Genomic DNA, 13424 nt, shown 5'->3' on the forward strand with positions numbered 1-13424 from the left:
TCGGCGGGGGGAGGAGGGCAGTCGGGCGGCTGCTGACCCTCCGGTTTGGGCTGCCTTGCAGAGAAACGTGAAGCGCAACGGGAGCAGGAGCTGTCTGAACAGGAGCCGGTTTGGTTCCCGTGAGAGGGACTGGCTGAAGGAGGACGTGGGCCGGGGCTGCGTGTATGTTTATGGAAGAGACCCTGCAGCCGCTGCTTCTGCCTCGGACTTGCGCTTGGTCCTCTGCACGGTGGAGACCCCGGTGTCCGAGATCTGCGATGGAGAAGGGAGAAAAAACCTCTACTTGCAACTTCATGGAGACCTGGTCAGGTGAGGGCTGAGAAAGGGTAAATCTTGTTTTGAGAAATGTTTGCTTTAGCCTTGCGGGGCTCTGTTCGCTGTGTGCCCGTGCGTGTTAGCAGAGCAGAGGTGGCAGGTAGCAGTTAGGTACAGCCTTGAGTAATGCAATTCATAAAAAATGAGGTAGTGGTGTGCCTTTTGCACGTCTCTCAATTAAGCCACGGGTGGTTTAGCTGGGAGGGTTTGGATGGTGCTCCAACCAGAAACATGTCCTCGCTGTGTAGGCAGAGGCTGCTGTGTCTGTACTCTTCTGTTACCTTCTATGTCACAGACATTTTAGCATCCAGAAAACGTAAGCTATTTAAGATGTTGTAAACAGTTATTCTGAGTCAGCAAAACGTGTAAGGTACTTTCGCAGTTATGTCATGTAATATTTATGCGTTACTAATTTTTTTGCTAAGAAGAGTTGCCAGGTAAATAATTAAAGGCAGACAGAAAGATAGCGTAGTGAGGGTTATACAAAGAAGGCTTAAGCATCAGATTATATGTTTTATGCCTGCAGTTGATTTAGGCTGAAAATAGACAGCTCAGGGTTTAACATGCATGACCTTTATGCTGTGGGTGTAGCAGGGACTCCTCTAGGTTTACAAGCTCCCATTAGGGTTGTTAGGATTTAAACTTGGCATTGAGTCTTCTGGACTTAACGTTCAGTTATAAGGTTGCCACTCCTGTTCTCAGGGGAAAAGAATAAATTCTGTCGTCTCCTTACCTGAAGGTTAAGCAGTAGAGACAGTACATGCCTCGTAGCTGGTTTTCTGACATGAAATGAAAGTCATGAGTTGCATGTGTCCAGATTTTAAAACCACGGTATGAGGGAGGGAGTGCTACTGACGAGAGAGGCAGAGAATGGGGTCTGGTTAAAACTGACTGTTGAAAAGCGTTATTTAGAACCGTTGGCCTTGACCAGCCTGAGTTATCGGAACAAAGGATAGGTTAGTTATAAATACTGTATGAGGATAGATAGACACTTGAACGTAGCCATTGAGGCAGCTGAAAATCTCCATTCACTGAAGAATTTATAAGGAGGTTGGTTTGTTTTGGACCATAAGAGTGAGCAGATTTTCGAGCATTCAGAAAGAAGAGACAACCCTTTACTGCATATCGTGAAAAATGCTAGGTAAAGCTGGTAGATAAGAGTGAGCAGATTTTCCAGCATTTAGAAAGAAGAGACGACCCTTTACTGCAGATCGTGAAAAATGCTAGGTAAAGCTGGTAGATGTGTTCAGAGTGGAAGGTTTTGGCTTTTTTTGGCCTTTGAAATGGCTTTTGTGTTTGAATTCTTTTCAATATCTGTCTCTCTTCTCGTGCTAGGTGACCATGCCTGTGTTTGATTTATGGCAGGCTTTGCACTGGATTAACAAATTGGTCCTGCTGCCAGTGTTTTGGAAGAAAGTACTGAGTTGTAAATGTTTACTTCCCGCTCTTGTTGCCTCTCAGTGTGTCTAGCATTTTGTCAAGCTTTGTCTTAAATGTCATTAAGAGTTCTTGTTCACGGTGTGTCTCTTCCTTGTAATTCCCAGGATGTATTTTCTGCAGAGGAGATCCCTGAATTACTTCCCACTGGGGGTGTTCTCAGCAGAGAAATGGGAGTTACCGGGATTGCTTCAGTAACATCTGTGTTAGTAACAGGAAGCAGGCCTGGATGGTACCTGCTTCCATGTCCACAGGAAGATGACAAAATGCTCAAGATATCCTTGTGCACTGTTGAGATAATTCCTTCCTTGAACAAAGTTTGCTGATTACTTTAATAACATGCTTGCGAATACAAATTACTCTGTTAAGCATCTGATTGCATTTTACTGTAGGTACGGTTGTTTCCCAAACAGCTTCTGAAATCCTCACCCATTTAATATCAATGGGTGACTTTCTTTCAGAAGCTAAGGCAAAGGTTGATTTGGCACCTGACTCAGAATACAGAAAGCTTGACAGTAAATGGAAGAATAAGAGAAACCTTTTTTATGTATTCACTTCAAATATTCAGTGGTGTCCTTGTGATCATTTTGCATTTCCTTTTCAAGCCTGTGCACAGGGGACTCAGTTTCTTTCAGAACTTTCTTTTCTTCTCCCCAGTGCACCTCGAGGATCTTTAGAGTTCTAGTTAGAATCTTTCCCTGTGTTAGTGTCCTTTCATATTCAGAAATCATGCCTTTCTGCTAGGGGAGGATTAAACAAAAATAGAACATACCTTCTTTGGTCTGGACACCCCTTATAACAAAAATTTAAACTACTAAGATTTGAAAACTTGACTGTTGCTTGTGAAGAAGAGCTACAGTTGCAGCAGGACGTGTGGAACTGTTGCTACTTTTTGTTGGCTTTTCCATCTCTTCACCCTTTGCACCTTCACGTAACAGAGCCGCTTCTCTGACTAGTGGAAGCATCCAGTACCTGATATGTGATACTGATGCGGATATAATGGGCTGTTTGTCTCAAATAGCAGCTGCTGTGGCAGCCAGGGTGTTCCCCGCGTGTGCTGCCATTCAGCGTGTAATGCATTGGCTACAAGATGAATTTTTACATTTCTAACGTGATCACTTGCCAGTTTGAGTTTCACTCCACACTGCTTTCTCTCAAAGAGAGAGCACGTTTTTTTTTACCTCAAGCTTTAACTGTTGCTTCTGGAACCTGTCACCCTTGATCATGTTAGTAAAGAAATTCTCTGGTGAAGCTGCTGTTTCAGATGCTGGTTTTGGTTTTCCCTTCCGTGGCCTATCCTGGATTTTGTTAGTGAATCACATGGCTCTTGACGAGAACTTGGACCAGTGATCCATTCAGTCAGGTCTCCAGAATTTCTCCAAAGGCATTAAATGAATTGTTCCCTTTCCTCAATTGAATATTGTCCGTAAGTAACGAGCTGATTTGCTCATTTACTTCATTTACAAAGCCCTGTGTGGGACCTGTGAGTGTCATTAGCAAAACGCCTGGACTCTGCGCTGCTGTTTCCTGGGTCACAGACCCAGCTTATGGCTGGTGCTAGAAGAGTAGTTCGGCCATGGGCTGGGAGTCAAGCCCCCTTCTCACCAGGTTTTCATGCTTGAAATGTGTAACACCAAGCCATGCTTCATCTGCGGAGAGGTCAGTCATTGCCTCCTGCGTACATGGGACTTTTTAGGTGTAGATTTTTCTGTAAACTCACACTCTTTTGCCAGGTACTGAACTTTGAACCACCTGTGGTGTTTTGCAGACAAGTTGAAGAATTCAGAAGAGTTAACTTTTTGGCAAGGCTGGTCTTCTAGCCAGTGGCAAGCAAATCTAGATGGTGCAGTAGTACAGACTACTCTTTTGATTGGTTTTCAGATAGGAATGGTACAATGGCAAGAGCGATACATTTGGTAGGGCATTACGCTTATAGATATTACTGTCAATGTTCCTTTTATACATGGCTTTTTTAGAAAAGAAACAGAACTAAGGGCATTGTGTTTGATAACTTCGATTTGTGTGGACAAGAAAGAAAATAATTAGCATTCTGAAACCCTGCAGCATTAATTCTTGCTGAAGTGAAAGATGAGAAGAACAAAAATAATGAAAAAATCAAATCTCCTCTCCAGAAGGAGCAAGTATGGTGGGATGGAGTATCCAGCTTTTTCAGGCGGGTAAACCACAGTACTGTACCTCAGAGAGTATTGAGCAACCTGTGGAACTGTGATTTAATTTGTGTGATATGAAAAGCATTTATCCCTTTACCATATTAAGGTTCTTCCTGAATTCTGATGTGCAAGAAGTATATTGTTCAATGTGTACTTGCAAAAGCCTCGGTCTATCCAACAACCAAATTGTAATGTTTTTTCCCTAGGAAATTTAGATGCAGACTAGCTGAAGTGTTCTTTTTGTGAGTAACACTCAAGCATTTGTGGTTTCCCAGCCAGGGATCACATGCTGGAAAAGCTGTTTTCTGGCAAGCATAAGGCTTTAGCAGGAAAAGAATTGGAATCTAGGGGTAGTCAAGGGAAACTTAGGCAAGGTATTTGGAGATCCAGTCAAATCTCTTATATTCTTGGATTCTGAGCTGAAGGGTATAGAATACATCAGGGTTTACTGTAATGGAAATCAGCATTATTTTGTGCAATCTACTATTTATTCTAGTTTCTAGTGGCTTGCCTGTTACAGGAGACAGACGCACAGGTTTGTCATTTCCAAGATTATCCCAGAAAGCTATTTTGAAAGTGTCATATTCACTTCTGCTCTGCGTGTAAAACAAAAGGAGGGGAGCAAAGTTGCCCTAGTCAGGCTTAGCAGATGTTGAGCAGTAAGAACTGGTTTTCTGGATCAGCTGTACATCAACTACATTGTCTTTTTAGGCTAGAAACTTTTTGGTTTGGACCATAGCTTTGAAGAGTAATCCTGTTTCCGATCCAGATGTCCTATGTGTGAAGTGAAAGAGTTACAATGTATGTGCTTGAAATACTTAAGATAATTTTATTTCTTGAGGTGTGTCCTGTTGACTACAAAGGAAGTCTGGATGACTAGATACTTGCAAATGGTGCATGTTTTATGAAATCAGTCCTGCCTTAATTATGAGATGGCATTTGTAAAGCTGTGAGTATAAGCATTAGAAAGAATCAGAAATATTTTTGTTCTTCAGTTGAGAAGAAGCGGAAAGGTTTGGTATACACAGTAATAAAATATTTCACGTTAAGACATGCAGTATAAGTGATGTATGCAAGTCAACAAAGTTTAGTAGAAAACAGGTCTTACTGAACAAACTTGATCTTGATGCTTTGAAATTTCAACCTTGGTCGCCAAAGGCGTTACTCATTTGTTGCAGCGTGTGATGTTGGACGGGGCTCTGAGCAACCTGATCTAGTTGAAGATGTCCCTGCTCGCTGCAGGGGAGTTGGACTAGATGACTTTCAAAGGTCCCTTCCAACCCAAACTGTTCTGTGATTCTGTGTTCTGATGTCATTGGAAGAACAGCAATGCAGAAAGCAATAAAACCCATTGGCTGATACCTTACAAATTGGAAACTGTTATTCATTGCAAGCGTTTTTTTTTTGGATGAGGGGTTAGTGTATGTCTGAACAAAGAAAAATAAACCTGCACTGTTCAGCTGCTCTGTTAATAATCTGTGGCTGAAAGAAAGGTAGCAACCTTGGAAGGCATAGATGGAATGATGAGTTCTGACGAGTCACTGCAACTGGTTGATCTAGATGGTTTAGTATACAGTATTCTCTGGAAAACACTGTTTTTCAATATTGCTGGATACATTTATCACAGAATCTTCATGGTTGGAAAGGATCTTTGAGATCATCAAGTCCAACCATACACACACAAAAAAAAATATGTAAAAACCAAGTGTAGTAAATGCTAAAGAGGAGAGGAAGGAAGCTATAACCTGCAAAAACTGCAATTCAGAAGGACTTGTGGGTTGAAAGGATATGAGTGAATGTGCCAAATGGTTGACAGCGGTTTTAATCCAGGAATATAAGTACTGTTGAGCAGAACCAACAAGTTTCTGTATGGTTTTGTGTAGGCAGTGCAAGGATACAGCAACAGCCATGGTTCTAGTGCTTACAGGTTCTAGTGCTAAAAAAAAAAAATCAGTGGTAAAAATTATTTTTAGTCAAATAAACCCACCCTACTGCAAGAAAATTTAAATGCACATTGAGCCTCATCTTGGAAAGACAGTTCGAAATGGTTATTCTCATGATTTATAAACACCTGCTTAAAGAATAGGTGACAAGTTGAGGTTCAGTGACCGTAATCTGAAAGTAGGCACTTTTAGATTAAAAATGAGGATTTTTAATGGTGGATAATGAGTGGACCACTGGAGCAATTTATTTTAAGTCCTGTCTTACTTTTTCAGTGCTTAATCTTTTACACTAAGATTTTTTTTTCCCTGAAGTAAAACTTCAAATTTAGCAAGAAACTGTTATTTTTATTGCAGAAAATAACAATTCAGTGTCTCTAGAAGAAGTGACATGAGAGGATCAGAAAACATCTTTTCTGCTCTGAATATACTAAACCTGATGTTTCAGGAGAACTTTCTTTTATTGCCATTTATTCACATTATCCACTGAATCATTTCTATGATATGTTATATTCTAAAAATGCTCTTTTTTAAATGTGCCATTTGAGTTAATTTGCCAAAGCATGAGAATCTTGCACTGATGAGAGCTAAAGAGAATGGGGAAATGTCTTCTTTCTTTTTAGAAATCATTCTTTAAGAGGATTCTTATGTGCTTTGCTCCCAGCTGTATTTGGAAGATAAATTTGAGTTCTTTTATATGTTTCAGTCATTATACGTAGGTTTTTTAATTATTTGGCATCGCTGCACTTTTTGTGCAGTATTTCTGGTTTTGTTTCTTGTCATTGTTTCCTCCTGGTGCTCCTTAAATCACAGAATGGAAATGATCCCCATGGATTGAATGGCTTATGCCTGTTGCTTTTCCTCTCCATTTCCTTTCTGCAATCTAACTCTTCAAGTGCTACAGTTCTTAAGTGCTAGTTGACAAGCAGGAAGCACAGACCCCAAGGATGTGTGTTGGCCAGACCTTTTCAGAGGAGCAGAACAATCCATATGTCAGTATTCCTTACACTTTAGACACAATGAGACTTGTTTAATCTTTTTTGCGTTCTCAAACCACTTTTTTGTATGTTTTGACAGGAGGCTGGAGCCAACAGAAAAACCCCTTCAGATTGTGTATGACTACTTGGCTGGGTTGGGCTTTGACGATCCTGTCAGAATGCAGGAAGAGGCAGCAAACTCTGATCTCAGCTGTATGATTCGCTTTTACAGTGGTAAGAAATTGTGTGTGTGCACTCTGTCTCTCTGCCTTTAGCTTTAATTATGAGGTGGAACTCATCTGAAGCTCAAGTCATTGTTGACCTGTTGGGCTTATAGATGGCTACATCAAACACCCAAAGTATCAGCAAGCATTTCTTAAAATAACTAGTTTTCAAGATTAATAGAAAAAACCACAATTTTATAGTTCTTTTGAAGTGTCTTCTGTGGCTTGAGAAAAAGCAGCTCCACAGGGAGACACAAGATTACTCTGTTGTCTTTAGTTTCCAATCCTATGACAAATGCCCTAAAGCTCCTAATGGGATCAGAAACATACTGCAGTTTGGTCTAGGTGTGCCTGAAGGTTGTATTTCCAAAAGGTAGATATGGGCAAGGAAGGTCCTGGTCAAAAACCTCCATATCCTGTAGAAGTGCCAGCTGGTTAATAATAATGCAGGCTGCCATTAGGAACCTGGTGCATTTCATTGCAGAAGTGAGACTTTTGAGTGGCCTCTTGAATGAGTTTGGGCAGGATACCACGTGTATAAGGAGCAACAGAATGGTAGTCAGAGGCGGTTGGCATTATGGTGCTAGCAGTCAGAAAAGGAATTCACTGAAGTGAAGAGTAGCTATAAAAGAAATCAGGAGGAGGAAAGCTGATCGTGAAATTGACATTACTTTTAAGTACTTCACCTGTGTATTTTTTGCATTCCAGAAAAAAAATCCAAGTCCTTTTAATGGAAAATTGTTCTTGCATAGTGGATCTGGGTAGCCCAACTAAGCTGCTGGCCATCATTCATTTAGTCAATGTCAAAAAATGGAATCATAACTAATTAGGTTCTCCACCCATTTACCTGAGACAAACCCCTTCTGTCTGGGAGATGTGTGCAGAGCCAGCAGAACAGTGTTGAAGTATAATGGAGATGGAAAGAAGCACGACATGTGTGCAGTCTGGATTTATGGGGCAAGGAGTAGGGAGTCAGAAGTTATTCCGGTTGGAAGGAGGAGAGGCATCAAGCATAGGGCTGTAGAGAACCTTTGAGGAAAAAAAATCAGCAATTTGATTTGGGTACATCCAGAAGGAATTGTTGATGATCCAGGAACAGTGACTCAAATTCATAGTAGGTAAGTAGGTAGAAAATGGAATTGAGTAGTTTCATTCAGCCTGGGAGAGTAGTCCTGCTTAGAAGGAGGCTGTAAAGGAAGGAGCGTAAGGATTGAAGAGTGTTCAGCAGGCCTGTTTTAAGAAACTAAAAGAAATGCTGATAAAGTAGTTCCCAAAGGTAGGGGGGAATTAGAGGGACTGGTATGGAGGATTACGTGATAATTTCACAAAGCCTGGAGCTGAGAACATAAGGGACGAAGTAATGCATTTTAGCCAGAGAAACATTACTTAAACCATTCTGTGATTCTAAGGTTCTTGGTTGGAAGGGACCTTTAAAGATCTTCTAGAGCAGCACCTCTGCCATGGGCAGGGACATCTTTCAGTCCAGTTTAAATCTTTCAATTTAAAATAGTTGTCCCTTGTCTTGTCACTGCAGGCCTTGGTAGAAAGTCTCTTTGCGCCTTTCTTATAAACCCCCTTTATGTATTGAAATGCTGCAAGAAGATCTTCCTGGAGCCCAATTCTCTCAGCCTTTCTTCATAGGAGAGGTGTTCCAGCCACCTGACCATTTCTGTGGCCCTCTTCTGGACCTGCTGGGGTGCTGAGGGCAGCCTTTATAGTTCTTTCACCCCTTGGGGATGTCTCTTGGATTTCTATCTCCCTTTCTCATGTGATATGTTGGGTTGGTTTCCTTCCCTGGTGCATGGTGCTTACTTATGCCCAGTTGGGGTGATGGGACTACAAGTGGATTAATAGAAATTTCACAGTAACCAGCAGTGAGAGGGAAGCATGTTTCCTGAAGTCTGGCTGTTGGGATACTTGTGGGAGACCAAGAGTCTTATGAGGGGAGACAATGTGTTAGATTGGCTGGGAGAATGGGGAAAGGGCTTCCTCTCAATGGAAGTTGCTTGGAGAATGGAGGCCAGTGACCCAGGCTGGATGGGGACAAGCTCAGAGATCAAAATGTTATGGGGTCTTCACATGCTTCAACAGCAGATCAAATGGAAGAAGCTCTCCAGGGCCATCAAACTGTTCTTCTATGTCAGGTGTGACAGGCATGAATTGTAGAGGGTCACACATTTTCTTTGGTGGGGAATTGTCTTGATTCCTTGTATTGTTATAAGCATGATCACAGTGACACTGAAGGCCAGGCTGAGGAGCTGCAAAAAGTGACAGGAACTTGCCTATTCCTAGAGGTTAAGAACATTCTTACATGTAGGAGGAGTTGTGAGATAGCTGGGATTCAGAGTAGAACATTGCCCATGGATGTCTCATGGCACTAGGACAATAGGTGTCATGGATGTTTTGGGGAGGATAGGGAAACTGGAGGTTTGGTGTAGCTTCTTAATATTTTTAATATTTTTTAATATTTATCTTAACTGATTTTGCATGATACAGCTGTGTTGCTGTTTGTACCCACAGCTGAGAATGAAGAACGAATGGAAAGTAAATGCTAATGTCCCTTTTTCCTTCAGAAAAGCCATGTCAAGTGGAACAGGTAGATCGCATCCTGCTCTCTGGAGTCTATAACGTACGCAAAGGAAAGACCCAGTTGCACAAGTGGGCAGAGCGCTTGGTAATTCTCTGTGGTACGTGCCTCATTGTGTCCTCTGTGAAAGACAGCCACACAGGGAAGATGCACATCCTGCCTCTCGTTGGAGGGAAGGTAAGACTTGGTTTGGTTAGTTTCTTGTTTGGTTAGCTTCCTGTGGCTTAGAAAGGAAGAAGGGATTATAATGATGGGTATTATCCACAAAAGGTTAATCCAGGCTTTTGTAACAAATTACTGCATTAACATGGGCAGAGAGTTGTACAACCCCTCTCTACTTAAAGGATATGGACCTGTTAGAATGAGTCCAGTGGAGGGCCACAAAGATGATCAGAGGACTGGAGCACTTCTGCTATGAGGACAGGCTGAGAGATTTGGGGTTGTTCAGCCTGGAGAAGAGAAGGCTCCAGGGAGACTTTATAGCCCTTTCCAGTACCTGAAGGGGGGTCTACAGGAGAGATGGGGAGGGACTCTTTGTCAGGGAGTGTAGCTATTTAATAGGACGAGAAGTAATGGTTTTAAACTGAAAGAGGGTAGATTTAGATTAGACATTAGGAAGAAATTCTTTAATGTGAGGGTGGCAAGACACTGGAACAGGTTGCCCAGAGAAGTTGTGGCTGCCCCATCCCTGAAGGTGTTCAATGCCAGGCTGGATGGGGCTTTGAGCAACCTGGTCTGGTGGGAGGTGTCCCTGCCCAGGGCAGGGGGGTCGGAACTTGATGATCTTTAACGTCCCTTCCAACCCAAACCATTCTATGATACTTGCTTTGCTTGGGTAGTAGTCTTAAGGCTGATAAAAGCAAGAGACCACTTCTGCTTTCACGTTAGTAGCCAATGTTGTGAATGGGCATTCTGGAAGTTATTACTTCTTGGATCTACTTTAACAGAAAGATGTTAAGAAGGATTTACTTCTGTGTTTTTCTCCAATAACTTTACAATTGTGTTTTCAGCAAAATGTAATGTTTCTGGTAGTTGGTAATACCTCACCCTAGACTTCAGATCCATTGTAGTTGTTGAAGTTTAGACAGACTGTTTTATTTTCAATTCTCCCTTTGCAGGTGGAAGAGATGAAACGTCGTCAGTACACACTTGCTTTCACATCTGCTGGGGCACAAGCTCAAACATACCATGTTTCCTTTGAAACACTGGCAGAGTGTCAGCGGTGGCACCGACAGGCGTCCACGGTGAGGCCCTGGAGACTGCAGTAGTTCGGGTGGTGGGTACAGGGGTAAGAAGGGTTTTCTGATGCAGGCTTGGTATGCAGCAGAGATGAAGCTGTGCTGCTAGAGAAAGTATCCGGGACACTTTCCAGCTTTCTTCATTTCTTCAGTGCTCAGGACAGAGGTTTTCTTTTAGCCTTTTAGCCTCTGTGTAAATGTTGAAGAGTAGTTCTGCTTTTTTTTTTTTATCCCTGCTGCACTTACTGGTAGTACCTAATCACAGGTCACTAAAGTGAATCCCAAGGTCTGGCTGACTTTACAGCTATAGAAACCTATAAATTGCACCTATTGCCTTACTTTGATTGGCCCAAACAGTGGCTTGGACTGGCATGGGGCTACCTGATAGATTTGAGTTAACTCAGAGATCGTAGGTCAGCAAAGGAAGTGTACTTTGTTCAAAGCTGTGTCCTTATCCCACCTTAAAGTACAATTAGATGGTGATAGCTTAATGCTGAGCCACACTTTGACCTCATATGATATAATGAAGTATGAAATGAGTTCAGGATAAAGCAGGTCATAAAATCTGGAATGAAGCACTGAAGAGCTCAAAACAAGGCATGCTTAATGAAAGGAGATGTGGTATTTGCAACAACTTTATAAAATAACACAAAAACATGATTTATGAAGCCTTTGTATCATAACAGGTTATGTTTCTAATACTATACACTGAACAAGCTAACAAAAGAAAGTCAGAGGAAGTAGCTAGGCCGAGCAGAGGTTCTGTAAACCTTAAAGGGCTTAAATGGAAAGTCAACTGCTTCCTGTTGCTGCTTACATCTTTGGAAGGCACTCAGGTTATGCTTTCTTGGCAGTTTCCTCAGCCAAAAATACGGTTTTCTCCATTAGGTTGGCTCTCTTTCGGCCTAGCTTTCAGGCAGCGCCTATTGCATGTACAGAGCAGGGCTTTCTGTGTGTCCTAGTTGGTGTCCAGGTATGCATCCTTGCAGAAACAATGGTAGCAAATGGCATAAACTCATACCCCGTGGACTCAGTTTCTTGTATGAAATCTGCCTGGTAGGTACGAGGGGGTTCTTTCATGTTCTTGCAAATTGTTTACTACTTGCACCCTTTTGCCTTCCAGTAGACTTTCAGAGAAAAGTTGTTGCACAGCTGCAGCTCTACCTCCTTCTTTTCAGGTTGTGTCTATGCGACTCGGCATGGTTGATCTTTCATGCTACAGCCTTGAGGAAGTACCTGAGCACCTCTTCCACAGTCAAGACATCATCTACCTCAACCTACGACACAATTTTATGAGATCAAGTGGAGCAGGGAGCCTTGACTCTCTTTGCAGGTCTGCAAAGTATTATTTTTCTTCTACATTTGGAGTTCTTGACGTGTGCATCCAGGGATGAAAAGGAGGGGGAGTGTATTGCCCATTCTTGTGGGATGATAAAAAGATTGGTCTTCAGGAAGCCCTAACAAATGAGGGGGCAAGGAAGCAGAACTGAACAGCGCAGGCAGCATAAGCTTCCAACAATTTACAGTATTTGTTAACTCCCTTCCACAGATTCTTTGTGCTAAGTTTGGTCTGAAATGAGCCTTGTGGAGCAATATATCATTTGTATGGACAAGATGCAATAGTAATATAAGGCTGGTTGATAAACAGAGAATATGTTGGGGGTATAAAATAAAAGATGGGGGAAAGCATAATGCTGCTGATGTGGCGTAAGTGTTTGTAGGAGGAAGTGCAGATCTGAAAATGCCTGGTTTGGTAAGTTCTGATCGTGCATTTGGAATTGGCAGAGGGCCTGTGAGACTCCAGCTTTGCTTTGGGAACTTGTAATGATCTGCTTTTAAGAGAGTAGCAGTTGTGTGACGGTATGGAAGCACGATGTAGTCATCTTAGGTAAGTGAAGGAGTCTTACAAAAATATTTTTCAGTTAATTTCTGAAAACTGTAAAAATCTAGAGGAACAGTAGATTTGTTGATATCTATGCTAGCCATGCTAAAAAGAATTCAAGGAGTCACTGTATGAAATTTGAAAGCCATTACAAAATCTGTAGTAATATTGTCAAATGGCTCTGTGTTTGGAACACATTGTGCCTTAAGAAAAATGTGTTTAGAGAAACTTTGCAAAACAGCGGATTTTTGTTTTGTTTCGGGGTTTTTTTGTGTGGTTTTGTTTTGGTGTCTAGGTGCCTATTACAGGTTATTTAGTTTTTCTTCCTACAGATTAATGAGATACCTAGGTATCTATGAGGGTATACAGGGAAAAAAATTGCTCACCTGTGGAAATTCTTTGCAGTTTCATTGAGAGCCAGAGCCTAGTCTGGTTCTGTTTTAATTTCAAACTTGTTGTTTTCTAACTGCTGAATTGTAATTAACTGTGTTATTGGAAAAGCTGCTTAAAATAATTCAAGATTTTGCTTTCTACTTCTCTCTTCAAATACATTGTATGATGTTGAAAACCGTATCAGAACTTTATTTTCTAAAATGCAGTATCCTTGGTTCACAGGATCAGCAAAGGGGCTTGAAATTTCTTTTGACCTTGCA

General features: G+C 41.7%; 1 protein-coding gene across 1 annotated transcript in view; it reads left to right on the forward strand.

The window, feature by feature from the left end:
• Positions 1-13424, forward strand: part of PHLPP2 (PH domain and leucine rich repeat protein phosphatase 2) — a 33781-nt gene that overhangs the window by 603 nt on the left and 19754 nt on the right. The window contains exons 2-6 of the mRNA XM_014942159.1: positions 62-309; positions 6941-7074; positions 9638-9828; positions 10770-10895; positions 12068-12222. Of these exons, the coding sequence (XP_014797645.1) occupies positions 62-309; positions 6941-7074; positions 9638-9828; positions 10770-10895; positions 12068-12222 (854 nt within the window). The remainder of the gene's footprint in view (positions 1-61; positions 310-6940; positions 7075-9637; positions 9829-10769; positions 10896-12067; positions 12223-13424) is intronic.

This window comes from Calidris pugnax, unplaced genomic scaffold (assembly GCF_001431845.1).
Source record: "Calidris pugnax isolate Ruff unplaced genomic scaffold, ASM143184v1 scaffold28, whole genome shotgun sequence".
Taxonomy (NCBI): Eukaryota; Metazoa; Chordata; class Aves; order Charadriiformes; family Scolopacidae; genus Calidris; species Calidris pugnax.